We start from the raw sequence: 24,474 nt of genomic DNA, 5'->3' as shown, positions 1-24,474 counted from the left end.
AGTTTTACTGGGACACAGCCACGCCCGTTCATTTATGAACTGTCTATTACTGCTTCGGTGGAGTTGAGTAGTTGGGACAGAGACCACATGGCCCACAAAGCTACTATCTGGCGTTCAAGAAATATTTGCTATCATGACGTAAAGAAATCTACTTGCTTACTGCCCGCCTTGAGCTGTGGCCCAGCACGATGCAGATGTATTTGCCACCCACTGTGTCAGTGCACTGGGCATAGAACGAGGACCAGCTTTGGAGCCAGAAGCAGCTGCAGCCTAATCCTGGCTTTTACCGACCTGGCAAAGTTCTTGCCTTGCCCTGACCTTGGTTTCCTCATCTTTAAACCTCCTGCCCACTCTGACCAGTAAAGACTGGCACATTCCCTGGTAAGAGGGGCTCCCAGGAGACAAGCTTTCTCTCACCCGCTTCAGGCCTCTGAGCCCCTGCAGCTGGAGCAACTGTTCCCTGCAGGCCGTTGCCGTGACCTCGAACTTGAGCTGAGCTCCACTCTCTCCCTGCTCAGACCCCAGCCCATCCCTACCCCAGGCTTGCCAACTGAATGAGTCTGTGAGGTCACTTCGGGGATTCTTTTTAAAGCAACTGAATGAGCGTTTTAAAACAGGGCAAGGAGAGCAGATTTCTGGGCAGGCAGAGCTGTCCTTCCCAGTTAGGTTAACTGCTCATGCTCTGGAAGAATTCCTGAGTCCCCAGCACACCTCTTTTGTTCAGAGCAGACACACTCCTTAAGTTTATGGAGAACTTGGGATCGAAAGGGGCTTCTGAGCCATACCGTCTGACCCCTCCAGCAAAGAGGTGATCCTCTGTACAGTGTGTTCTTAAACAATCTTTGTCGAATGAATGATTTCTCTCTGTGCCAGGATTTGGATATTTTTCCTCTTTTCTTTTCTAATTTAATCCAGAAATTGGCCTGGGCTCACCAGAGCCTTGCCAGGGTTTGCAAACAATCAGAGAGGCACACGGGCTCCGTTTCCCACCAGCTTCCAAGAACGCCGGGGCCGCGTGGTGACGGTGGGGAAGGCAGCGACGGGGCAGGAATGTTCTCTGCCGGGCTCGGGAGGGGGATCTTGTGAACTGGCCACGGAGCTGCAAACCCGCCCGGGGGAGGGCGCAGCCCCAAGTTCTGTTCACGTGTCTCTGGCTCTGGTTCCTGGGAAAGAGAAACACATCTCTGGAAGTGGACACAAAAACTCGGTTCCCTTACGTTGAAGGGGAAAGCAAGCAGGGCTCCCAGGCAGGGGGGACACATTTGGGTTTGGGTCTGGCCATAGCGAAGCGTGGGAGGATGGGGGCGGAGCTGTCACCCCCCCCCCCCCCGGCAGCTCCCCAGGCCCCAGGGTGTGCTGGGGCTGTGGGTCACAGCAGGGCCTCATTCTTGTCCCAGTGGCCTGGGACGGGAGACATGACTGGCAGGGCCTGCGGTGTGGGTGAGGCTGATACAGTGTTTAGAAGAGGGCCACGTCTCAGATGCTGACGGGGGCCAGGCAAGAGGCCTCAGCAGCGGGGGGTGGGGGGGGGCTGTGGACCATAGAGGTGGGTGGGGATGGGGGTGACAGGAGAGGCTATGCCCCTGGAGATCCCCTCCTGGGTCCCCTTCGCTTGTGGTCACATCGGAACAAGCAAGCCCACCATTGCAAGCGTTTTTTTCTTCTTTTTTTCCCCTGAGTAGCTGGAAATCCAACTTTTACAGGAAATCTAATTATTTTTCGATGTTGGCAACAGACTGAAATGAAGACCTCACACTGCACTAGCGAACCAGCGCATGACTGGTCGGTCAGTGGGTGGGTTGTTCCTTCAGGCCTAGAAGAAAGGAGGCAACTGCCTGCTCTGCTGCGTGCTGTCATGTGGGATAATTAGTGCCCCCTGCTGGGGCTGTTGGGAGCATGACTCGAGTTAAACACCAGAAAAGTGCTTAGCAGCGCGCTGGGCACGTGGAGGCACGCCTCAAGTGTCGGCTGTGCCTCGTCACGTGTTCCCACAAGGGATGCTCTCTAAATTGATCTAAATTGGGCCCCACTGTGGGCACTGGGGGGCAGAAGCGAGCAATTGTGTCCCTATGCTTAGAGAGCTCAGAGTGTGGGAGGGGTGGGGAGCAGGGCAAGGAATACCTAATTATGCCCTGGTTAAAATACCTGCTGATGGTACATGCACCATGGGGTCACAGGGAAGGGCGCCTCAGACGAGGGCCACTTGAGCTGCCCCTGATGCAGAGGCAGAGTTAACTGGGCCGAGTGGGGAGTGGGCATGATGTGTGCTGGTGGTGCTGTGGGTGCCAGAACAGCATGTGCAAAGGCCCAGTGGCATCGCCACAGCACAGTGTAAGCTTGAGCCCAGCTGGAGTGAAGGGTGCTGGGGGAGAGGCAGGAATGAGGTTGGCAAAGCCTTCTGTGCCAGGCTAAGGGGCCTGAGAGTCACTGACACACTGTCAGGGGAGTGATGAGATTGATTTGGGGTTGAAAAAGATACACATCTCTCTTAGGGAGTTTGGGGCTCAAGCCTTCTTCTATTGGAAATGCCTGTCCCTATGGCCTGGGAGCCTGAGTTTTCATACACGCCGGCCCCATGCAAGGGGCGCTCATACGATGTCTCTACATTGTCCCAGTGGCCCTTTGAGGTTCCTCTTCCTTAAGGTCACTGAGTCTCAGAAAGGTTGGGTGGTACCGCTGAGGCAGGGCAGTTGGAATTCACCTGTGTGGCCTGGATGCCAGTCCTCTCCCAGCCGTTCTGTCCTGAAGAGCCAGTGCCCCTGAATCCTGGAGGGAGCTGCAGGGCACTGGTCCTCGCTGACCTCCCAGCAGCATTTGGCATCGCTTGCCCACGACCCCGACTCTCCGTCACCCGTCGTGCCCTCGGCCTCTCCACCTGTTGTGCCTTCTGTTCTGGCTAAGGCTTGCTCAGCCACCCGCCCACTCGTTCACTTAGCACACGTCTACAGAGCTCCTGCGATGTGCCAGACACGGTTCTAGGTGCTGGAAACGTCGTGTGAGCCGGCCTGAGGTCCTGCCTGCGTGGAGTCACGTTTCAGTGGGGGTGGGTGTAGACCACAGCCCCCGCCCTCCATGATGAGGGTGCGGGCGGAGAACGTTCTGACGGCGGGGAGGAGGGGGTGGGCGTGCTGTCCTCGCGTCTGCCTCTTCTTCCCTGAAGTGTGCAGCGCTCCCCTACCCCCAGGACTCTCCTACCTCCCTCCCCGATCCGGGAGCCTCCTGACAGCTGATGAGGGAAGCCTCGGAGCAGCCTGTCCTTGGCCTCCCTGGGGGGGCTGGCAGTTGTCAAAGCGGGACTGAGAGTCCCCAAGGATGAGGAGGGCCAGGCAGCGTCCCTCCTCGGTGACAGCTCCAGGCAGCTGCACAGCTCGTCTCCTGCAAGCCCTTGCAAGGAAATGACAACAGAGCCAGAAAAGCAGAGAGCAGGGCTCCCCGTCTGGCTGTCGCTCCCACGCAGGCCCCTCCTGGGTGTCCCCTGGGCTGCGGGAGTTGCTGCCGAGTTACTCTGGGATCATCCCCTGCCTGGGGTGGTCACTTGGCAACATGTCTCAGAAGGGTTAGGGGTTCACACAAAGGCGCCGCAAGTTTAACGCCCGATTCAGAGGGTCTGCTTACCTGGTTTTGCATGTTCAGCGCCTGGCAAAGAGCCAGGCACATCGTAGGTGTGGAGGAAACGTCTTGTGAACGAATGAATCAGTGAGTAAATGATTTCTCGCTAAGTGACTGTGGGCCCGCAGACTTTCATAAAACATAGGGTCTGCCTGTCCATGGAGAGGAAGCCCCAGCGGCATTAATGTCCTTGTCCCTCTTCCTGACTGACCCCCAAGGCTGCTTTTCTCCACCATGGATTCTGGAAGTTTGAATCACCAGGTTGTAGGGACGCACGGTTGTAATTTTAGCAGATTTGCCAAATCTCTGTCCAAAGCCTCTGCCCCGGTCCCCGCTTGTGCTCATATGGGTGAGTTTCTCAGCTTCTCTGAGCCTGTCCTCCCAGTGGTACATGGGGACAGCGATGCCCACCTGCACGTGTGGGAGGTGGAAGGCGATGTGATGTGATGTGATGTGAGGAGGCACCTGGCACAGGTCTGGGAGGGTCAGAGCTGAGCAGCGACGTGCAGCCATCGCTCCTTCATCCACGACATCTGCCAGACCAGCGCAGCTCTTGTCCCTGAGAAGCTTGGTTCTCTTGGGGACACACTCTCTTTCCTGAGGGCAGCAGGAGGGTCAAGGCCTTGGCTGCCCCGAGGCAGAGCCAGCGCCCTCTGCCTAGCTGGGGAGGTCACAGCCGAGGTAATCCTCGAGCTGATTTTGACCACAAGTTGGTGTTTCTGGAGTGGAAAGGTGGGGAGTTGGCATTCTGCACAGACCTCGGGCATGTGTCCGGAGTGGGGCAGGCATGGGGGTGCAGGGCAGGGATGGAGCTGGCCCCGACAGGGGAGCTTGGATTGATCCTGAAGCTTTGGGAGCCAGCGGGTTCTAGGCATTGAGGATGCAACAGCTAAGGATGCAGAAAAGCCCCCAATTCCCAGGGGCTCAGGTCCAGCCGAGGGAGGTGGCCGTTAACGATCTAACAAACAAATGAGGAGATTTGAGGCCATGATGGGGCAGCGGAGGGAACAGCCTGGAGAAGAGCGGCATTCGAGTTAGCTTAGCAAGTTCCATGGGAACGTCCATGGGAACGTCCGTGGGACGCGGCAGAGCGAGCGGGAGGGAGGCAGCCAGGTGAGGGGGCGGGGCTGTCCTCATGCCCCGCCCCCGCCCCGCGCGCGCCAGAGCCTGGCAATGAGACGGCGCGGGCCCCTGTGGCCCTTCTGACCCTGAAGCGATCTGGGCAGATACTTGCGCTTCCAGGATCTCAGCGCCTCAGCCTTTGGTTCTGGGCTCCCTGTGTCGCAGGGCGGGCTCGTCCATCTTCTCATCCGCCCACTTGTTCCCTTGTTCCAGCTCCGGGGTGCCTGCTCTTGGCCTGGGCCCAGGTGGTTGCACCGGGGACAGAGGTGGCAAGGGAGCACAGCGACTACAACAGGTTCTCGTGGATCAAGGGGCCACGCGCTGCGCAGAAGGACACAGCCGTTTCCCGCTCTTCAAGGAGGCTCCTGCATTCTGGGTGTTAGGGATCTGCGCTGGGGGATTTCTCTTTCCGGGAGGGATGCGTTCACAGCAGACCGCTCTGGGTGCACTGAGGTTTCCGAATGTTGCTGGGAGCTTGGAATTCCTGGCGAGCCCCCTGCCTGTGCCAAAGGCACAGGTGACAGTGTGAGCTGCCATGGCTTCCTCAGTCTCTGTGCCCGTGCCTGGTGGGCGGGGCCTCTCCCTTCTTCCTCATCACGTGGGGAGGCTGGCCTGAGTTCTCGCCATTTTTGCTGTGAGGGGGGTGTCAGGTCTGGCCCCAGGCTCTTTACCTGGGCTGCTCAGGTGGGCTGAGCCCCACCTGGTCCAGGTCTGCAGCCGAGATGACCTGCCCACTCTGAAGCCCCTCCCAGTCCACAGCCAGCTACCTCCCACCCCAGCCACCACACACAGGAGCTTCTGGAGCCCACACAGCCCACTCGGGGGCCGGGGCGGGAGGTGGAGGGTGGGAGGCAGGCCGCCACTCAGGCCAGGCCACTCCCAGGAGCCCCTCCCGCTTTTTCCCCTCCCACTAGAGCTAGCATCGCTTTGGGAGAGGACTCTACTCTGGCAATGTAGTCGCATCTTAGGGTCCAAGTGGGGAGCAGTGGCGGTGGGGGAGCCTTGACTGTGGGTCTGACTCCCTGCCTCTCCTTAGCCACCTCCCCTGCTCTCCTCCATCAGCCAGGGCACTTGCTCCTCCCTTCTTCCCCTCCCCAGGGACCTCCCAGGGGCCAGGTCCTCCATCCCCACGGTGACATTTTCCCTTTCTTTCCTTGGGGCCAAATGGTGATTGGAATGCAGAAGGATATGAATTCTAGGAGGAATGAACAATCGTTCTTTTCACGTGACACGGTGGGGCCCAGCTGGACACAGGTGGCAGAGCTCACGTGACATGGTGGGGGCGGTGCTCACAGGCTCTGGGATTGGTGGCAGGGGGCTGGGGGAAGGATGCCACGAGGCGCCGCCCCCAGGGCTCTGGTCAGGGGCGCCGAGGAGCTCAGGGCCAGGGCTGCTGCCGGCAGGAATCAAGGTCCCTTCTCCTTCCTGTCAGCGGCCTCCAGACTGGCGCTGGGGGACATCGGGCCCTGGCCCGTGGCCTCCGCTGTGTCCTTCTGTGCCCTGCGGCCTCAGCAGGGCCTGTCCTTTCCTGTTCTGTGGCATTGTCCCTTTCCGATGAGCTGCCAGTGGCGCGTGGGAAGGTCAGGCCCCAAGTGGTGGTGTGGCTGTTGGTCAGCTGGTGGCAGGGGCTGGCAGGGGCTGGCAGGAAGAACCCCAGGTCTAGATCCCACACCCTGGTTTCCCAGGAGGGGCTCTGGGAGACAGCCTGGGTGTGCACTGTTGTCCCTTCCCGGTGGCCCTGAGGAGGGCCCAGGTGGGCCCAGGAAGAGGACTCGGGGTGTTTGCTTGACCTTCCATCATTTGATGGCAGATGTATTGAGCCTGTGCTTTGTTCCTGGGATTTTGCTGAACGCTCTAAATAGAGTGTTGAGGTCAGTCCTTGGTCACAGCCTGCAGGGCTAGAACTAGTATTGCATCTATTTCACAGATGAGAAAACTGAGGCTCAAACAGGCAAAGTACCAGGCCCAAGTCACAGGTCAGGATGGCGGCCAAGCCTACCTGGAGCTCATGCAGCCTGACATAGTGAGGAGAAAGGAGCAGCTTCCTGTGGTATTTAGCACCAACATGGGCAATTGTTGAAGGCAGCTCTGCTTCTTCATTTGCACAGTAAAGATTGAGCCTCCACTGGGGTCTGAGCATCAGCCTCCTTGCCTGGGGGTGGAGGAGCCCCTCGGCACCCTGGGGGTCTGCAGAGGTATCCCCAGGCCCAGCAGAGTGTGGCCTGGTGTGGTACTGGGGAAGGAATGGTTTCACCCTCCTGGGAGGAGCCGAGGTGGGGGTCCTGGGGGCGTATCCTTGGGCTGAAGGAGGGGCTCTCCCTGCCTCCCATTTTTGTTCACAGTACGACCTTGGTAATTCCTGCCCTGCCCATTTGCATTTCCTGACAGTTTGATATTTTGAGCAGAAGCTAGAGTAGTGTTTGTTCTTGCTTTGCCTCCGAAGCATTTGCTGTGAAACGAGCTGGTACAGGAGATCTGCAAAGGGAGTGTTTATTCTCACAATGAGACTGGGCTTTCGCAGCCCCACTTATGTGTCATGAGAGGCACGGGGATGAGAATACTCCTCGTGGGAAGCCAACAGACTTTCTGCCCCAGCTTCCACGGCGCTCTCTTCACCTCCCCTCCCCTGTGGTGGTCCACGCCTCCTCCTGGGGGCTCAGAGACACCAGCCTGCTGCCCAGTTAGATCAGGGGTTCCCGGAGAAGCTACAAAGCTGGCTGGCACCTGCCTCCCGAGGCCTCCCCGCAGACCTCCTGGCCTGGCTTCTCCCTGCAGGGTGCCAGGTACAGCTGGGGCTCCTTCTCAGTTGCCAAAGCTTGGCTCAGCAGAAGAGGTGGTGACCTTCCTGGAGGTTGAGGGATGGGAGCCCAGCCTGCAGCTCTGCCCCTGCCTGTCCCAGTAGGAGCCTCATGTCCAGGACCAGTGCCCTCTGTCCTGACCTGTCCCTCCACCCTGGCAGAGGAGAAAGTCACCCCTGCCCCGCAGCCTCAGGCCACCTGCCAGGGCTCACCAGTCGCGGGGATGGAACTCTGCCACCAAGAAAGCAAACTTTTACATTGTCATGCAGACCCCGTATCCTTCCTTATTGTCTATTCCAGAACAGAAACTTGGCTGCGTCTTTGCATAAGCAAAAGGCGCATTACAATGTATTTCCCCAAACAAGAGAGCCCTTGGCCTCTCTCTGCACAGAGAAGGGCTGCGGCTTTGAACGTTTTTCCCCAAGGTTTAAAGATTCCAGGATCAATTTCTCAGACAAGGCTCAAGGACGTTGTCCCCGCCTCCCCTCCCCCTGAGGTCTGGGCAGAGGTGAGAAGCTTCTCCCCAGCACACAGGCCTCCAGAGGGCGGGTGGGGGTGGAGAGGCACTTGGGCACTTAGCTGGGGCATCATGGGCCCCACTGCTGTCATTTCCTCTTGTTCCACATTCTCCAAAGTTATTCATGCATTCATTTCTTCAGAACTCTTTCCTGAGCACCTACTATGTGCTCAACACTGCTGGGGACATAACAGTGAGCAGCAGGAGGGGTGCCTCCTGTGTCAAGTACATAGTCTGGTCTGAGAGCAGTCACTCTAAGGGCTCACTTTGAGCAGGGGGCATTTGTGCTGGGGAAGAGCACAAGAAGCCAGCAGCACAGCAAGTGCAAAGGCCCTGAGGTAGCGATGGGCTCCTTGTGCAAGGAGTGCGGAGGTCAGCAACTGGACTATGGTCAGCAGGGTGAAGACAACCTGAGAAGAGGCAGCAGGGCTTCGATTTTATCCCAAGTGCAGTGGGAAGGCCCTGGGGTGGGCATGGGGGAGGGTAAGTGGGGGGGGTAACTGCCCCCCTCCTTTGAAGCACATTGATTGCTCTTTGATTTTTCAAATGCTCTTTGGGTATTTCAAGATTTCAGGGGCTGGAGAGGAAATTCCAGGTATGAGCCACTGCACAAGCGTCAGAGAAGGTGGAGCTGTCAGTCTTGCAAGTTCCTGGAGGAAAGTAACTCCTCAGAGAAGCAGCCAGGGCCAGTTTTGAGGAAGCCCCAAGTGCCAGCTGAGGGCTGGGGCCAGTTCCTGAAGGCACTGGGGAGCCATTGAAGGTCTCAGGCAGAGGAAGGAGGAGGTCAGATCTTTTCTGAGTGGTGACCAACGTGAAGAACGGTGCAGGAGGGTGGGGAGTTGGGCAGGACAAGAGGTAGGAAGGTGTTTGGGAGTCCCTGCTTCCTGCCTGCCTGTCTAGGGGATGAGATAAGGGTCAGAGGAGGAGGGAGACGTTTGGAAGCTGCCTTCTGTCTTTGTGGCTCTTTGTCTCACATCTGTTAACTCTGCTTGGCAGAAATGTTGTAGCTGTGTCCCTCTCAGGGATGCAGGGGTTTCACTGGCATCGTGCTTATTATTCCTGGTGGTGTCCACGCCCCGGTGGGTCCTGCTGACTTCTGGCCTTGCCGGCAGCAGCCCGTGGGGAGTGCAGGCAGCTGGACTTGGGGGGCTACGGCTATTTCACAGCCCCCTGAAAAGCTGGCGTTGCCCTGCGTGGGGGCAAGGCAGGGCCCACTCCTCAGGCCAGTGGAGGGAAAGGGCGGTGGGGCCCCCTCCTCAGCGTGGCTGGGCAGCCCCCCCACGCCACCCTCAAGCCCCGCATCCTGCCCTTTCTCTTCCTGACAAATCACAGTGTGGGGAATGGGAGCCAAACCCCAAAGGGGAACCTGTTTGCAGGTATGTGGGCTCTGCCACACCCCCCTGAGAAGCAAGAAGGCGGCCCAGGCCAGCTGGTCACTGGTGGGGGCTACAGAGGCCGGACCTCAGGGGACACCACCGGGAGGCCTTGTGAGTGGGATGGCAGGTTGGAGGCCACCCGGAAGGTCCAGCGGCCGCCGGGAGTTGCCCGTGCTCTACGAGGTGGGGGCGCAGCCAGCTTGAAGCCCTGACTCTCCAGGAGGAGCGCACAGTGTGGCGCTGTGCCCCGTGTGGCAGGGGCGGGGGCTTCCTGGGAGAAAACGGTGACAGGAGCATCACAGTGGCCGGTTGTGGCGGCGGACGGGGCAGGGCCGGGGCGTCCCAGGAGCAGGCCTGGCCTCCTCTCTGGCTCTGTTGGGCTCTGCTGGGCGTGCCCAGGACGTGCCCCATTTAGCTCCTCAGAGGCCTGGGGACCCAGCTGGTCCCCAAGGCCAGGGTCAGGACGCCCAGCCCAGCCTGGTTGACAGGAGCTGGAGGCTGATGGGCACCTTGAAAGGCAAAGCTTCCCCAGCCCAGGCCTCGCTCAGCGGCCTGAGACCCCCAGGGCTCTGGCCACCTCACCCCCACCCCCCAGCAGGCCTCCACCTTGGGAAGCTCAGCGCTGAGGGGCGGGGATCCTGGGGTTCTGGCCACCTCCTGCAGGGCCAGACCTGCCCAGTGTCCAGGAAGGACACAGAACTCTCTGGCTGAGATGAGAGTGGCCACCATCGGCCCCAGTGGAGAGGCCAGGAGAACTGGAGGCTCCCAGGTCCTGATGGGCAGGGTCTGGACCAGGACCTGGGAAGAGGGCCAGCTCTGGGTCTCCTTCCTCCCTTGAGGACCAAGTTTGGCCTCCTCATCGCTCAGGTGAGGCTGACCACCCCTCCTCTGGCCTCCAAGGGCTGCCGGGAACATAAAATGAGCTAATTATGTGAACCCAACCTTGCATCCCTTCCGAATAAGAACCTCTGCTGCCGCTGTCCCTGGACGCCTCGGCATAGCTGGGCACTGGACTTCATTTTGGCTCTCTGAAGTCACCTCTTCTTAGCAGGAACCTGTCCCCTCCCAGGTCCCAGAGAGCATCTTATTCCCAAATAGCCGGACTATTTTTACCCTTTCTGTCCCGCACACACGCCCGCCAACTTGCAGCGTGAGCTGAGGCTCAGGGGTGGAAGGAGTCAAGTGAAGCTGGCCACTCCCCCTGCTCTCTCTGTCCCCTCTGTCCTCTCCTGCCCTCCATCCGGCTGCAGCGGGACCTCCCCACGTCACTGCCTTCTGCATTTCTACACCACGACTTTCAGTCAAACTCCGTGAGCCAAAATGGCCAGGCTCTGCTTGTGAGCGATAAAGCAATACTTTAGAGACAAAAAAAAACCCTTTCTCTCTTAAGAAAGACTGGCCATAAGGGCTGTTGTCTCACTGTGGATGAAAAAATCTAGTTTGACCCTCAAAGCTGGGCAAGGACGCCCGTGTTTAGGGGGTGTGCATCCTGCCCCTGTGACCTCATGGGGGGCTGCGGGGCGCTGTGACTTACCAGCAGTGACACACACAGTTTTACTGCTTTCACCAGCATCGCTGCATCGCACGTGTGTGGAAGTCCAGTCCTCACGAACACGGGGGCTGTCGTCCTGTTTCACAGAAGGGAGGGCCTGGCGTGGGTGAGTTGGCAGAGCCGCCCGAGGCTCCCCCTTGTCAGCTGCGGGTGTCACCTTGTCTGGCAGATGACCCTCAGGGCTCAGCTTTCACCCTCTCCAGACTCATGCACCGAGTCACAGTGACCATCTTACAGGTCTATCAGTCGTCCTTTCCCTTCAGGAAAGCCAGGTCAGGGCAGAGGAACAAATTATAATCGGAAGGTAGATTTGTGGGCAGGGCACTTCTGGCAAGGGTTGCAGGTAGGGCTAGCTGGTGGTCCCCTGGGCCCTGCTATGCATTTAGCTCTGCCCTCCCATTGGTGCCATCTCGACACACAGCAATGGTGACAGTGGCCACCAGGCTCTTTGTCCAGAATGCCCCATGTGCCTGCCCACCCCATCCAACACGAATTGATTTTCTTTGCTAACGTTCAGATTTCCCAGAGGGTCTTCCTACTGTTTATAGGTAGCAGATACCCTTGCTCAGATAGAAATCCTAAAAGGTGGGGGTCAGAGGGAGTACGGCACTGGCCTGAGATGGCAGAGGGGGCTCTGGGAGGTGTGCTTGGTGGGGTCTGCCCTCACCAAGGGCTGGTCAGCAGTCTCTGGGCTTGGCCTGCACACAAGGAGGGGGTGCACGGCCAGTTCAGGCCTCTCCACTGAGTGATGTGTGAGTGGGGTAGTTCTTTCCTGAGGATCTGCTGGGGGCTGCTGTGTCCCAGGTTCTGGGGCCATGCAGGGAAAATGCAGCTGAGTGTGCAGCTCCCAGTCCCGTTGGGGACACAGAGAGGCCAGGGAGTAATGGAACAGGCCAGACCTGAGGGCCCTTCCGGGAGGCAGTGACCACGAGGCTGGGCCTCCGAAGGAGCAGGGACTGCTCAGGAAGCGAGTGAATGAAGTGGGTGGTAGTGCCAGGCCGTGAGGCGGGAGGGTCCTGAACGAGTGCGAGGGCGGGGCCCGTGGGCAGGACGGCCTGGCAGCTGCGAGCCCGAGATCAACCTGCCGGTGTTTCCGGGAGGTCGGGCTGGCTGTGCTGTGGGGAGTGGGGCTTCCTCATTCTTCTTGTGCTGTGGACGGACCCCTTTGACATCTGGTGAGGCCCACGGGCCCCTGCCCAGAATACTGTTTGTCGATGTGAAAAATGAAAATACCTAAGAATAAAAGAATGATAAAAATACAAAGGAAGCCCATTATAGGAGCAGCAGGTGTCAAAGCACAACACTGAAAGCACCTTTGGGACATTGTAACGCCTGCCCTGCACTAACACATGGAAAGTGAGATCTGGTGGTGGGTCTAAAATGACCTCCCTTTCCAAACTGTGATCGGTGTAGACAACCTTTCACAACCACCGGCAGCAGCTAGGGCGTGATCTCTGCCAGTGGTCGCCCTGGCACTGTCGCTGCTGCTGGGGCTGGGGCCTGGGCTCACCCTGGAAGGAAAGGCCATGCTGCAGTTAGAGGCTGGAGCATTCAGAGGGGTCAGTGGCCAGTCCCAGTGTAGCTTCAGGCGGAGAATTCCCTGCGCTGCTGGGAGGGGCCGCCGAGGAGAAGGTGGCAGTTACGGGGGGCAGGGGAGTGGTGGCCCTCAGAGGGGGCAGGTGGAGCGGAGGGAAAGGAGGAGATGGATTCAAAGTGGATGGTAGGGGGAGGGCGTAGCTCAGTGGTAGAGCCCATGCTTCGCGTGCACGAGGTGCTGGGTTCAATCCTCGGTACCTCCATTAAAAAAAATAATAATAAAGTCTCCCCCCCAGAAAAACTTAAAAACAAACAAAGTGGATGGTGATGCCTGAGCGTGGAGAGCGGGAAAGGGGAAGCAGCGGGGAGGGCCCCAGGGCTCCGGCTCGGAGGCTGGCTGGCCTTCCCCGGGCCCGTGCCTTCTCCTGACACATCCCTGGTTGCCTTTCAGGTTAATGAGATTTACCACGACGAGTCCTTGGGGGCCCACATCAACGTCGTCCTGGTGCGCATAATCCTGCTGAGTTACGGGAAGGTGAGTGAGCGCTGCGGGCCGGCGCCTTCCAGACACACCAGGGCCCCAGCCCTGTGCAGGGTGAACGGCGCCGGGCAGTGAGGCGCAGACCTCCACGGAAGGCCTTTCTGTGGGTTCACAGCCGCCCTGTCTCTCCCTGGCCGCCTGAGGCTCCTTATAACGAGGAACTTGTGAGCCACGCCCACTTGCCTTTCAGCCCCACCCCTCCTTTTAAAATTTGGGTTTTGTTATTATTCGGGTGTGGTGAGGCCAACAAATCAGGAAGCGACTGTCATGGAAAAGACGGTTTATTACCCACAGATTCTGGACATGCAGGGCCACACAGGGAAGCTCCAGGGTCGGTCAGGAGGCCGAGGGAGGGAGAGGGAAACTGTGGGCAAGCACTTCTACTGTGGTTTCCGCAGGAAGGACCAGGTGAGGGAGGGGTAAGCAGGCTTCGGAGTGGCCAGCGTGAACCATTTCAGTGGGTTCTGGGGCATCAGGGCTGCCCCTCGTTGTCTGGTACCTGGTCCTGGATGATTCGCACAGGGGACCGTGGGCTGGAGTGCAGAAGCCCGATTAAGGAGGCGGTTGGGCCTGTGGACTCTGAGTTGGTTGGTTTGCACTGGAAGGAAGAGCATGTTCCAGAGCGAGTTGTTTATCACCTGTAAGAACTGACTAACCCTGGGACGGTCAGCAAGGCCCTGGCTGTCAAAGTGTGAGAAACACGAGGGTAACACACCCCTCAGCTTGACTCCTGCTCACATCTTCAGCCAGTGCGCTCCTCTTCTCACGCCACGTCACTTCTGTTCTAGCTGAGCATTCTTGCCCTTTGTACCTCCCTTTGCTGTCAAGCTTGCAACCATCTTTCCTAGCAGCACGCGTGGGTCTATGCAGCAGAGGGAGAAAGCCCCAAGACACACTGACCTGAGATGGAAAGATAACGGGGTGCCTGAAAGCAGAGCTGGTGAGGAAGGAAGGAGCCCATGGTGGCAGCCAGTGTGGACTGAGCAAGTGCCTGGGTCAAGCACCTCAGAAGAATTTTACACGTATTGACTCAGTCCCAGGACAGATGAGGAGATGGAGCTGTGTCAGTCCCATTTCACAGATAAAGACACTGAGGCTTAAGGCAGTTCAGTGGCTTGACAAGTGAGTGGCCAGTGGCATTTGGCTCCTTGGGAGTCCAGCTTCTCACCTTGGCAGCCAAACCCTAGAGTCCATGCTCTGACCTCACCACTATGAAGAAAGTTGGGTCATAATAAGACCAGGCATGGTAATTACATGAAGGGTTAACTCTTCTACTCAAAGAAAGAATCTGAGTCTCAGAATAAAATCAAACAGCACACAACGTTCAAGGCCTGCAGTATAGAAACGACAGTGAAGGACACTGGCTGGACGAATTCCAGCAACAGTGGACCTTGAACCCACTCTTTTTACCTGGAAAGTATGTCACTCTAAAATGCTGGAAGCAACCACAGTGAAGATACCAGTCACAGTCCTTCACACACCCATTGAGAACATAAAATACACCAGAGCAGACAGTCAGAACGTGGGAGAAATTAGCAAAAACCTAACTGCATGAGTCTTTCATACCCTTTTCAGAGACCTTTAACAAATTACATTTTAAATGGCATAGGAGTTTCAAAAAATATAATGAATAAAATTAAATTAGCAGTTATATAATTTTTCCCCTTGCTTTATAGAAAGATGTGCCTTCCTTTTGAGGAATCATAGAACACTTTAAAATTACGAAAGTACTTCAGGTCATAAAGAAAATTTCAGTAAGTTTTATACAGCAAAGCCTGTTTGGCCTATTCCCTGCCTCAGTGCTCTAAAACTAGGTGGAAGGGACAGATAAAACTAGGTGGAAAATCCAATCTCTTTGAAAATTTTTTAAAAAATCCTGGGAAGAAGAATATTACAGTGTCAGCTGCAGACTATTGGGAAAACTATAGGGTGCGGCCAAAGCTGAATCCAGAGGCAAATTCACAGGTGCTTTCCAAGATCACACAGTGCAGATGAAAACAAGTTACCCTTATATTCAACCCATTAAGTTGGAACAGATGTCAACAAGCACCCAAAACCAAAACCCTAAGGAAAGCAAAAATAAGAAAATAGTTCAGAGAAAGCAGAAATCAAAAGATTAGAAACTAGGAAAAAGAAACTATAAGATCAGTGAAGAAGTGAGCCTTGGGGAAAAGCAAGCCTCTGGCATATTTAATCTAGAAAAAAAGAGAGGAAGCACAAACTAAAAGATTAAAGAGAGTGCATATAATGTGACCCACAGTGGGATGCTCGTCCTGGCAGAAGGGAAAGCATTTGGGGCCAGTGCTGCCCTAGGCAGTTGTTGGAAGGTCTCCATTTGAGCTTTCTCTCCATCCTTCCACTCAGATGCCCAGTGGAGGTCAACGCAGGAAGGATGTGCTCACCTTCCTCTGCAGGTGGGCAGGCGGGGGGGCTGTGAGGGTTCCCGAGCCCTGTGTTCAGGTTTGTGGCTGTGCACTGTAGGCATGCAGACACAGGGGAGGGAGGGCTGGGGCCACTGTGCTCAGGGACCCAGTTCCAGTCTCCATTCACAGGCAACGGTCTTTTGAGTGTCCGTCGACTTCCCCCGTCCCCAGCTGCTCCACCATCACCATGTTCCCCATCCCTCCCCATCTCCAGGCTGGGTCCTTCCAGTCCTTCCATTCCAGCCTGAGGCCCCTCGTCAGGATCCTCTGGCGGCGGAGGGATTTTCAGGCTTGTGGCATGAGGGATGGGCACAGATATATCCAGCCCCCTCCCCACTTTCTGCCACTGGAGAGGGAAGATGGGAAACTTCAGGTTGTGGGGGTAGGAAGGGGAAGAGATACACCGAGTGGTCCAGGAACTAAAAATGAAAGTTTGGAAAATGTGCACGGTTCATTGCTTACCAGCGCTGGCAAAGCTTTGGCTCTTACTTGGGCTAGGAAGAATCTGCCTCCTCCCCAGTGTGGGTCACTGGGATAGACAAAGCCCTGGAAGGCTCTGTGCTAAGTTGTCCCCTCCCAAAGCTGTTTCTTCTTCTTCTTTTTTCTTTAAGTGTCACAGGCAGGTAGAGACCTGGTAGAAACCAGGTAGAGAACCTGCAGGTGAGATTTGGAGAATCTCTGGGTCAGGGACCTGGAGGTCCTGGGAAATGCGAATATTTCAAAACTGACTCCCCAAAATGTAGGAAATACCAATAGTAGCCCCATAACCATGGTGGGAACTCAAGTTCTTCACTATTTTCAAGGTTACCTTACAATTACCTAGTGACTGTAGAGTCAGATCATCTATTTTTGAGTGCCTTCTTATTCATTTGCAAGGAATGATTAAGTAAAAATAATACAATGCTGTATAAACTGTTTCAGAATACATACATAAATGTGTTGTGAAATGTGCCCAACTTGTTTTTATAGCCAATGTGATTCCTCCACTCAAAGCTGCCAAAGGTAGCGTATCTAAGACAAAGTAGAGACCTGTTTCACTTCTAAAAATAAAGTAAAAATATCCTGAGGCTTTAAGCATTTAACTCCATAACGCATAAAGAGGAACTCCCACCATGATAAAATAGGGTTTATCCTGAGAACGTGATGATCGTTTAATATCAGAAATGGTCGATCACATCCATTTGCCTAATGACAGAAGTTGTTTTCTAACAGATACTTTCTGAGGGTTTTTGTGAGCCCAGTGCTGTGCTGTGTCACTGGCAGGGTCCCTGACCTCAGGGGCTGCTTCTAGCGCAGAGGTACCGAAAAGGAAACAATTACAACCTAGGGCTCAGGGACGCAACGGGCAAAGGTGGAGCAGGCAGTCCTTACTCAGAGGTGACTTTCAGCCACGAGGAGGGAGTGGAAGGGGGAAGAGCTAGCACAGGGAAGTTTCACGCTCAAAGGCAGGAGGGGAGAGTGAGCAGGTTGTGTTGGAGGAACAGAGCAGCTGTTCTCTGACTGAGGGGAACCACGCAAGAGGGAAACAGCAGGTGCTGTTGCTTGAAGAAGCCAGAAAAAGCGGATCATGAGGGCCCTGCAGGTCGTGCCAAGGGGCCTGGTTTTCTCCCAAGGGCAGTTTCCAGCCGGAAAGTGACACGATCTGATTTGCATTTCTCAGAAGCTCCCTGGGCCCCTGCGCACAGAATGGCTAGAAGAGTGCGGCCACCATCAAAGGGAGGACCAGGGTGGGCTGTACAAGGACCGTGGCTGCAGTGGGGAGAAAGGAGGGAAGGTGAGAACTTGAGGAGCCAAATCAGGAGCGGATGGATGCTCCACGGACAAAGGTGGAGACACACTGAGTCCGTGCCTTGGGCAGCCTGGCAGATGATAATGCCGACCCCTAAGGTGGAGAGCGCAAGACAGGAGGCGGTGGCAGGGAGAGAAAGGAGATGAGTTCAGTTGGGATGAGTCAAGTTTGAGGTGCCTTGTGCATCCCAGCGGGGCAGCCAGGGAGACGCCGGCACAGGGGTCTGGAGCCCGGAGAGAAGAGATGAGAGTCATTTGCAAAGGCATGGATGGGGGTGCACAGGGAGCACACCGAGTCGGGGGTCCCCTGTGAAAGAGCCCCAGGAGCCCCGACTGCGAAGGCACCGGCTGGACGAGGGAAATGATCGGTTCTGTGGGAACTGACAAGGGATCTCCTGGTTTCTAAAGGTCTGTGAAAACTAGTAACAGATGGTAGCATGACAACCAAAATTTTATTTAAAGGTGGAAAAAAGAAACGTGTCCCTAAAAGTGTTCTGCAGGGCTGGCCCTCAGGAAGTTCACAGACGCTTACACAGGAGAACAGAGAGGAGTCCATGGGCACCTGAGTCTGGGAGATGCTTATAAAGCACAGGAAAACAGGTCTTCCTGCTGGCATAGGAAAAAAATAAAAATAAATGAAGAGACATGCTGTTCTTTATGGAAAGACTGAGTATAGTAGAAGTTGATTTTTCCCAGATTAATAATAATAATAATAATTGGAAACTTGATGAAATGATTCTGAGATTCATCTAGAAGCATAAACAGTCGAGAATAGCTGGGGAAGCCCTGAAAGCCAGGCAAGTAAAAAGGATTTACTTTAAGGGGGGAGGGTATAGCTCAGTGGTATAGCACGTGCTTAGCATGCAAGAGGTCCTGGGTTCAATCCCAAGTAACTCCTCTAAAAAAATAAAACCTAATTATCTCCCCTCTACTACTATAAATAAATAAATAAATAAATAAATAAATTAAATAAATAAATAAATAAATAAATAAATATTTAAAACCTGTTAAAAAAAAGGATTTACTTTAACATCTTATAAAGCAAAAAAAAAGTTAAAAATCATACAATATTTGCATAAGCATTAACTGGTGAACTGAGTAAAATGTACAGCTCTGAAAGTGCGTCTCATGCAGATGTGGTAATGTGATAAATATAAATGGACAGGTTACTGTGTTATAAATAAATATATGATAGATACAAATTTTATATATAGTCAATTAAGTATATCAGATGATAACTATAGGCCATTAGAATTCAACTATTTAAATGACACAGACCAAAAAGGAAGCAGTGGTTGTCAAGGACTTTCTAAGCATAAATATGGTAGAAAGGATTGTAAGGAGAAATAGATGTGTCTGAATACTTAAAATACAAAGCTGTCAGAAAACACAATCAAAAGGCAAACCACAGTCAGGGAGAAACATTTGCAATATGGCAAAGATAACCTAATACACGAAAAGCCCTTAAAAGTCGCAGGAAACACGGAAGTGAATTAGCGATGCAATTAACTGAAGAAACAGAATTGAACTGACATAAGCAAGCAACTGAAGAAACCAACAAATGGTGAAAAGAGAGAGAAAGCATTGAACTTTACTATTAATCAAGGAAGTAAAATAATTTACCATTTTTTAAGCATGAGCTGTGTTGAAATTAAGAAGAAGGGTTTACTGCTGATTTGGGTGAAGGAAGCTGCGCACGCTTCCGGGATGAGTACGAATGTGTAGACGCTTCTAGAAGGATACGCGAACTTTTGTCACTTCCCTTAAAAAGCCCTTCATCTCTGCCCCTGGTTAGTCGTTTCTGTGGTTCTGTTGCAAAGCAGTTGTCAGAGCTGTGGATGAGTTTTAGGAACAAGACAAAGGTCGTGGCCCTATTTCTAAGTGTAAACAACTGGAAATCACCTAAATTGTCTGCTGATAGGGGTCTATTTAAATAAATTGCAATATGTCTGTGGCCTGCCAGTCGATCCCATTTTCAAAACATGTTTAAGGGCTTTGGGGAATGGTTACAGCATAAAGACAAGTTAGTTTGCTTTTTTGGAAAAGCGGGATGCAAGTTTACAGGAGAACGATCTCAATCCTGTGTACAAACACGTGCACAGAAGGGGCCGAAGGGACGCCTCGAACGTAAACAGCACTTACCTCTGGCGAGTAGGTCATGGATTTTCGTTTTCTTCTTGGTACTTGACTGAATTTTCTTAATTTATCATTATAAGCATGTTTTTAAATAATCAAAATAGTGCGTTTTTAATCATGAAAAAAAGGTTTCTATTTTAGAAAATCTTTTTAGAATGGAGGAGTCCAAGCAATCTTGTTTACCTGAATGCTAACTGCGGGGGCTCCAGTGGCATGCCACACGGCTCTGTCGTGTCCAGCGTTTTATTTCCGGTTTGAAGGAGGACGTAGAAAGGACTCCACGCTCTGGCTTGGCGCCTCTTCTTTGTGGTGGCTTGGAAGCAGCTGGGGAGGGATCTGCGTTCGTCTGCCTTGCTGGCACTGTCTTACCTTCCCTGTGGCTGGGTCTGGGGGCTCTGTCACCTGAGTGTCTATGGAGACTTCAGGCAAGATATCTTGGCCAGAGTGAGGATGTAGGCTGCCACAGGTACATGGCTTTACCTGCAGGGGAGGCTGCGTTATCCAAGTGTGCAGGCACCTCTGTCATGGCCATGGCCAGTCTGGCCCCTTCCCCTTATGTGCTGCGTCGTAAGGAGGGATTCTGCTTGGCCTGGGCCGTGTTGATACCCTCCGAGTCCCCCGTAGGCAGAGTTGGGGTGAGGACACCTGGCACAGACTCCACTGTGAGGCTGCAGCCTGCTCTCCTGGGGACAGTATGGAGGTGGGCAGGCCACGGGGCAGCCTGCAGCCCACGGCCAGCAAGACAGGCAGCCGGAGCCCACCTGGGCAGTGGGGCAGCTTCAGTGAGACCAGGACCCACAGAGTGAGAACCAAGAGGGCACGGGGGACCAATGCCACCCCCTTGCCTCCCTGACTTCCCGCAGGGAGGGAGTTTGGGAATCACTGATGGTGAGGAGGCAGGAAGGGAGAGCATGGAGCTGAATGTGCGCTTTCGGAGCTGAGCCGACAGTACCACTGCACCCCCGCAGGGCTGGGCAGACTGGCCTCAGACCTCTGCCTATGACCTCAGAGGGGCCAGGATAAAGGACGTAGCAGGATGTGGGGTTAGATCTCCATGCCCATCCCCAGTCCCCATGGCCTGGCGGGGAGGGAACATGCTGCCGCCCCTCTGCTAGTCCCCAGGGATGCAGCAGGGACCCCTGGTCTCCTGTAGCAGAGCCCACCCCACACTTCTGCCCACCTTCTCCCACTTCCCTGCCCCACCTGTCCCTCAGAGGCCATGGGGGAGGCTGGCGCCCATCAGGGCCTCTGTGTCTGAGGGATTCCAGAAAGTTATAGGGCCAGCCTGTTGCATGGTCCTCCTCCAGCGAGCTGCAGGACTGGGGGTGTGTGTGGAGTCCAGGGTGCGCATCGCGCTTTCCCTGGGAAGGCCACGCTGCAGAAGCACCGACGGCGGGGGAGGAGAGGCAGGGAGAGTGTGGAGGACACGGCAGGCCAGCCATACCCAGCAGGGCTGCCACCAGACAGATATCCAGATGCAGAGGGACCGGGGTCCCACCAGCTGGCCCTTTGTCTCCAGGAACAGAGCGGTCTGCACCCCAGCACAGAGTGTGGGCACCCAGGGACGGCAAGGGGGAGTGGCTGTGGGCTCAGGAGCAAGACGGATGGGAAAGGAGGGGCCGGTCTGCTGACCTGGAGCAATCAGTCAGTCAGTCTGCAAGGGACAGCCCTTGGGGAGCAGCTGCCAGGGCCGAGGGCGCCAAGGCGGACACACAGAACGCCTCCACGCCGAAGGTCACATCACTGACCAGTGTCTCTGTAAGCACCTTTAAAAGGAATTGCTAGAAAAAGGAAGTGTGACCAAAACCCAAGATCACTCCGGAATACCAGCCCCGACTTTTTAATCACTAAATTCCATCGACATAAAGTCACTCCATCAAACGTCGAGAAAAGTTTCCTGTTTCTGTACTTGTCTCATCCTGGGTGGTGTCAGTCAGTGTCCACGGGTCACAGACTCCACGTGGCACAGCGCTGGGGGCGAGGCCCTGATTTCAGGTCTCTGGGGACCTCGTGGGAGGTGGGAGAGCAGAGAGATGCAGAGCAGATGGAGCCTGGGACCTGCCTGCTCCCGGGGCTGGAGCACGTGAACAAGAGCGTTTGGGGGGTGGTGAGCACCACGAAGGACAGAGGACACAGGGTGCCGTGGACGGGGTGGCCGGGCCGGTGACTGCCCAGCTGGGGTTCACAGAGAAGCAGTGAGCCCTACTTGTTCCATGAAATGCTGGGGTGTGGGGGTGGGCCCTCTGGATGGGGGTCAGGGAGCAGAGTTGGGCTCACGTGGAGGATGAATTCAGTGAGCACGCATTTCCTGTCAGTGAGCCAGGCCCCAGTCCCTGGAAGGACTGAAGCACAGAAAAACCACAGTGACTAGCCTGGACCCCTGCCAGGAGAGGGGCCTGACTGTGTCCCCCAAGGTCCTGGGGGACCCTGGGGGCTGCGAGGCTGAGGCCCAGACTTGGGGCTTAAGGTGGCCCAGGTATTCATGTCCTGTTATTTATTCCAAACCGTGATGGAAATAGACCAGCTTCCCCGCGCTCCACTCCCCCCGTGCTGTCCCCAAGGCTCCCGTGGGGATAAAATCTGTAGCACTTGTGCGAGTGACATGTTGTTTATCTTCTAGCTTATGAGAAGCCTCTGAGTTATCTCAAGTTTTTCCTAAAACAACATTTTTCTCCATTTCTTAAAAAAAAAAAACAGCCACCCAGCAGAAGGAAAGAGATGATCTTATTTTGCACACTGTGCCATCAGCCAGGGAGCAGAGCATCGCGACACTGAGGGTTGCATAGCAACCGGCTTTTCAATTGATTTTTTGAGAAGGCACCAAAGCTACTGAACTGTTCTCATTTTAAGTATTTCCTAAGATGTTGCAAATCAAAGCAAATGGAAATCAGAGACTTGGGGACAATCAAAGAACATAAGGTATCTTGTCATGAAAGACCAGGTCAAGACAAAGCATGGAATGCTCTTAGGAATTTTTCAGCGTCGGAGGGGAAGGGTCTGAGAAATGCTGACTGTGAGTCTCTTAATGGGAAGCAAGAGCAGAAGGCGCTGGAGCAGGGCTTACTGCTTGTCCCAGGCCACCGCCTACTGCTCTGGGCCTCAGCTTCCCCACCTGTGTGAGGGGCACACCAGGGAGAGCCCCCTGGTCTCCCCAGAGTCTGGGTCCCAACCCCCACCCTGATGGGGGCCAGGCATGGTGTCCAGCCCTGACCCACCTCCTGGGCTAGACCCTCCAGGGTCCAGAGGAAGCAGTGGGGCCAGATGCTCCCCACGGGCCTGAGTCGGGAAGCTTCGTGCGGAGAATCCAGCACTCCTGGGAGCTTGGCTGTCTCTGGAAATCGCTTTCCAGCCTCTGGGAGGATGTCTAGAATGTGCCTTGATGATACGAGAGTCCTGGGCAGAGAAATAAGGATCACGCCTTCCAGTCCTCTGGTCCTCACTGGCGTTGGGGTTTGTGAGGCCTGTCATATGGTGGGGTTCAAGCTCTGGGTACCCTTTGCACGCCAGACCTGCAAGGAGATGACCCTCACCTCGGGGGAGCCCACCTGCACCCAGCCGGAGGGCGTGGTGTTCATTCTGGCCCTTTTGATCCTTGTGGGACGTTCAGCAAGTCATTGAGCTTTAGCGGCCCCTCTAAGATGAGCACACACGAGCAGTCACAGCAGTTAACAAGGGTGTTCATGTAAGTTACGGCCTGCAGTGCCCTCTTTGGGTCAGGCCCTATCTGCAGCCCCGCGCGTGACCTCGCCCTCTTCACCCTCACAGCAGCGCTCTGGGGCAGCCACACCAGCACCCTCCCCTGATGGGTCAGGTGGGTGACCTGCCGGGGTCACACAGCGGTGAGACGCTTTGCTCAGGGGAGGGCGGGCCAGGCTGGGGAGCCCACGCTCCAGGTGCCTTGGCTGTGCTCCCCTCGGGGGGTCTCCTGTGCCAGTGGTTCCCCCTGGAGGGTGATTTTGCCGCCTCACTGACCCCAGGGATGCTCCTGGCATCTAGCAGGGGGAGGCCAGTGCACAGGACAGCCCCCAGCACAGAGAGCCACCTGGCTCCATATGCCAGCAGCGCCAAGGTCAAGGAGTACACGCTGCTGTCTCGAACCCAGCAGGTCTGGACTCCACGCGCACACGCTGTCTTGTTCTGTGTCTTCGGGAGGCCGGGTTGGGCTGGAGACTCTCTGGGGTCAGGGCTGTTGAGAAGAGTTCGGTGGGCTGCGGCCGGATCCCTGGGACACGGCCGAGGGACGACGACAAGGGTCGCTGTGGGTACTGACGGCCGTGGACAGAGCACCTGAGCTCCGAGCTTGGGGCTGCTTGCGCCCGCTTTGCGGATGGGGAGCCCAGGACACTGACGGGACGTGTCCAAGCACACGGAGCAGATGAGGCGGGAGCCTGCCTCCAACGGCAGGGCCCGAGCTGCCCCGGCGCGCCCGCCTGTCCCCGCAGGGGCCCTGGTGGGCGGGGCCTGCGGTCTGCGGGGCTCCCCGACACGCAGGTGAGCCTGCAGCGCCTCCAAGCGGCGGGTCCCTCTTTCCCCCTGTCTCCTTGACCCAGAGAAGGAAACGCATACATAATTCAGCTCTTTCTGGAGCAAACAATGGAAATGTCAGAGGGCAGTGACTGGAACAGAACTTTCTGTGAGGTTGTAATTGATTTACTTAGGGTGGGACCCCGAGGCTGTCTCAGGCCTCTGTGGTCCCCCTTGACCCCTGTGCCCCCAGCATCTCAGATCCCCAGCAGCTGTGGGATCTGGCAGCCGTCAGAGCCCCCGAGCCCCTAAGCCCCTGTTCCTGAAGCAGCAGCGCCCCCTGGTGACCATGTCAGTGTTCGTCCTTACTGTTTTGTCCCCCCAACACCTTCATAGGTGGCATGGCTTCCACGCCCACCTCCACCTCTTTCTAGCGGTGGGACTTCGGATGAGTTACTTATATTGTTTAAGATACTGTTTCTCATCCTCAAAATAGCATAATAACAGCACCTATATCTTAGGGCAATTATACAGTTTAAATTAGGTGACACATGTGAACCCAGAGCCCAGTGACTTGCTTATAGTGAGCCCTGCCACCACCCAGCCCCAGGG

The 24,474-nt window shown here is 55.5% G+C and overlaps 1 protein-coding gene across 1 annotated transcript in view; it reads left to right on the top strand.

Moving 5' to 3' along the window:
- ADAMTS2 (ADAM metallopeptidase with thrombospondin type 1 motif 2) overlaps window positions 1–24,474 on the top strand; it is a 205,767-nt gene that overhangs the window by 129,157 nt on the left and 52,136 nt on the right. Inside the window, exon 5 of the mRNA XM_031437967.2 lies at window positions 12,962–13,045. Within this exon, the coding sequence (XP_031293827.2) occupies window positions 12,962–13,045 (84 nt within the window). The remainder of the gene's footprint in view (window positions 1–12,961; window positions 13,046–24,474) is intronic.

The sequence above is a fragment of the Camelus dromedarius genome, chromosome 27 (assembly GCF_036321535.1).
Source record: "Camelus dromedarius isolate mCamDro1 chromosome 27, mCamDro1.pat, whole genome shotgun sequence".
In the NCBI taxonomy this organism is placed as follows: Eukaryota; Metazoa; Chordata; class Mammalia; order Artiodactyla; family Camelidae; genus Camelus; species Camelus dromedarius.
Note: the sequence above shows the minus strand (reverse complement) of the source record. Positions and strands in the feature narration are given on the sequence as shown.